Raw genomic sequence first — 867 nt, forward strand, 5'->3', positions numbered from 1 at the left:
CGAAGAGGCGAAGGCAGCCGACAGAGGGGACGAAGAGGCGAAGGCAGCCGACCCAGGCGACGGGCGATGACCCAGGCGATATGGAGGCGACGGGCGATGACCCAGGCGATGTGGAGGCGACGGGCGATGACCCAGGCAACGTGGAGGCGAAGGGCGACGACCCAGGCGACGTGGAGGCGACGGGCGATGACCCAGGCGACGTGGAGGCGACGGGCGATGACCCAGGCGACGTGGAGGCGACGGGCGATGACCCAGGCGACGTGAAGGCAGCAGCAACCGACCCAGATGACGAGGAGGGGGTAGCAGCCAATCCACGAGCCTCGAGGATCGCCGACTTATGAGTCACCATCGGAACCACCGACTCCAGGACCATCGATTGTGGAACCATCGACTCAGGGGCCACAGGGACAGACCCAGGAGGGGCCACAGGAACAGACCCACGAGGGACCACAGGAACAGACCCACGAGGGGCCACGGGAACAGACCCACGAGGGGCCACGGGAACAGACCCACGAGGGGCCATGGGAACAGACCCACGAGGGGCCACGGGAACAGACCCACGAGGGGCCACGGGAACAGACCCACGAGGGGTCACGGGAACAGACCCACGAGGGGTCACGGGAACAGACTCAGGAGGGGTCACGGGAACAGACTCAGGAGGGGTCACGGGAACAGACTCAGGAGGACCCACAGGAACAGAGAAAAAAGAGGGGTGGGAGGGTGGGTGAAAAAATCCACCAGGAGCCGCTTCTCTCGGAGGAAAGTACTTTGCGAGTATAGCATCTACTGCAGCTATATTTCTCATGCATCGCCGGGAAATCTCTTGCATATCTAAAAAAATCTTAGAGCCTGCAGGCTGGGTATTTG

At 62.7% G+C, this 867-nt stretch overlaps 1 protein-coding gene across 1 annotated transcript; it reads right to left on the reverse strand.

The window, feature by feature from the left end:
* Positions 1-264: 264 nt before the first annotated feature.
* On the reverse strand, positions 265-861 carry LOC106512496 (proteoglycan 4; the record flags this gene model as incomplete). The annotated part of the gene is given in 1 exon segment (XM_014001103.1): positions 265-861. A coding segment is annotated over 1 exon segment (565 nt), but the record flags the coding sequence as incomplete, so codon positions are not given.
* Positions 862-867: the final 6 nt, after the last annotated feature.

This window comes from Austrofundulus limnaeus, unplaced genomic scaffold (genome assembly GCF_001266775.1).
Source record: "Austrofundulus limnaeus strain Quisiro unplaced genomic scaffold, Austrofundulus_limnaeus-1.0 Scaffold7490, whole genome shotgun sequence".
Classification (NCBI taxonomy): Eukaryota; Metazoa; Chordata; class Actinopteri; order Cyprinodontiformes; family Rivulidae; genus Austrofundulus; species Austrofundulus limnaeus.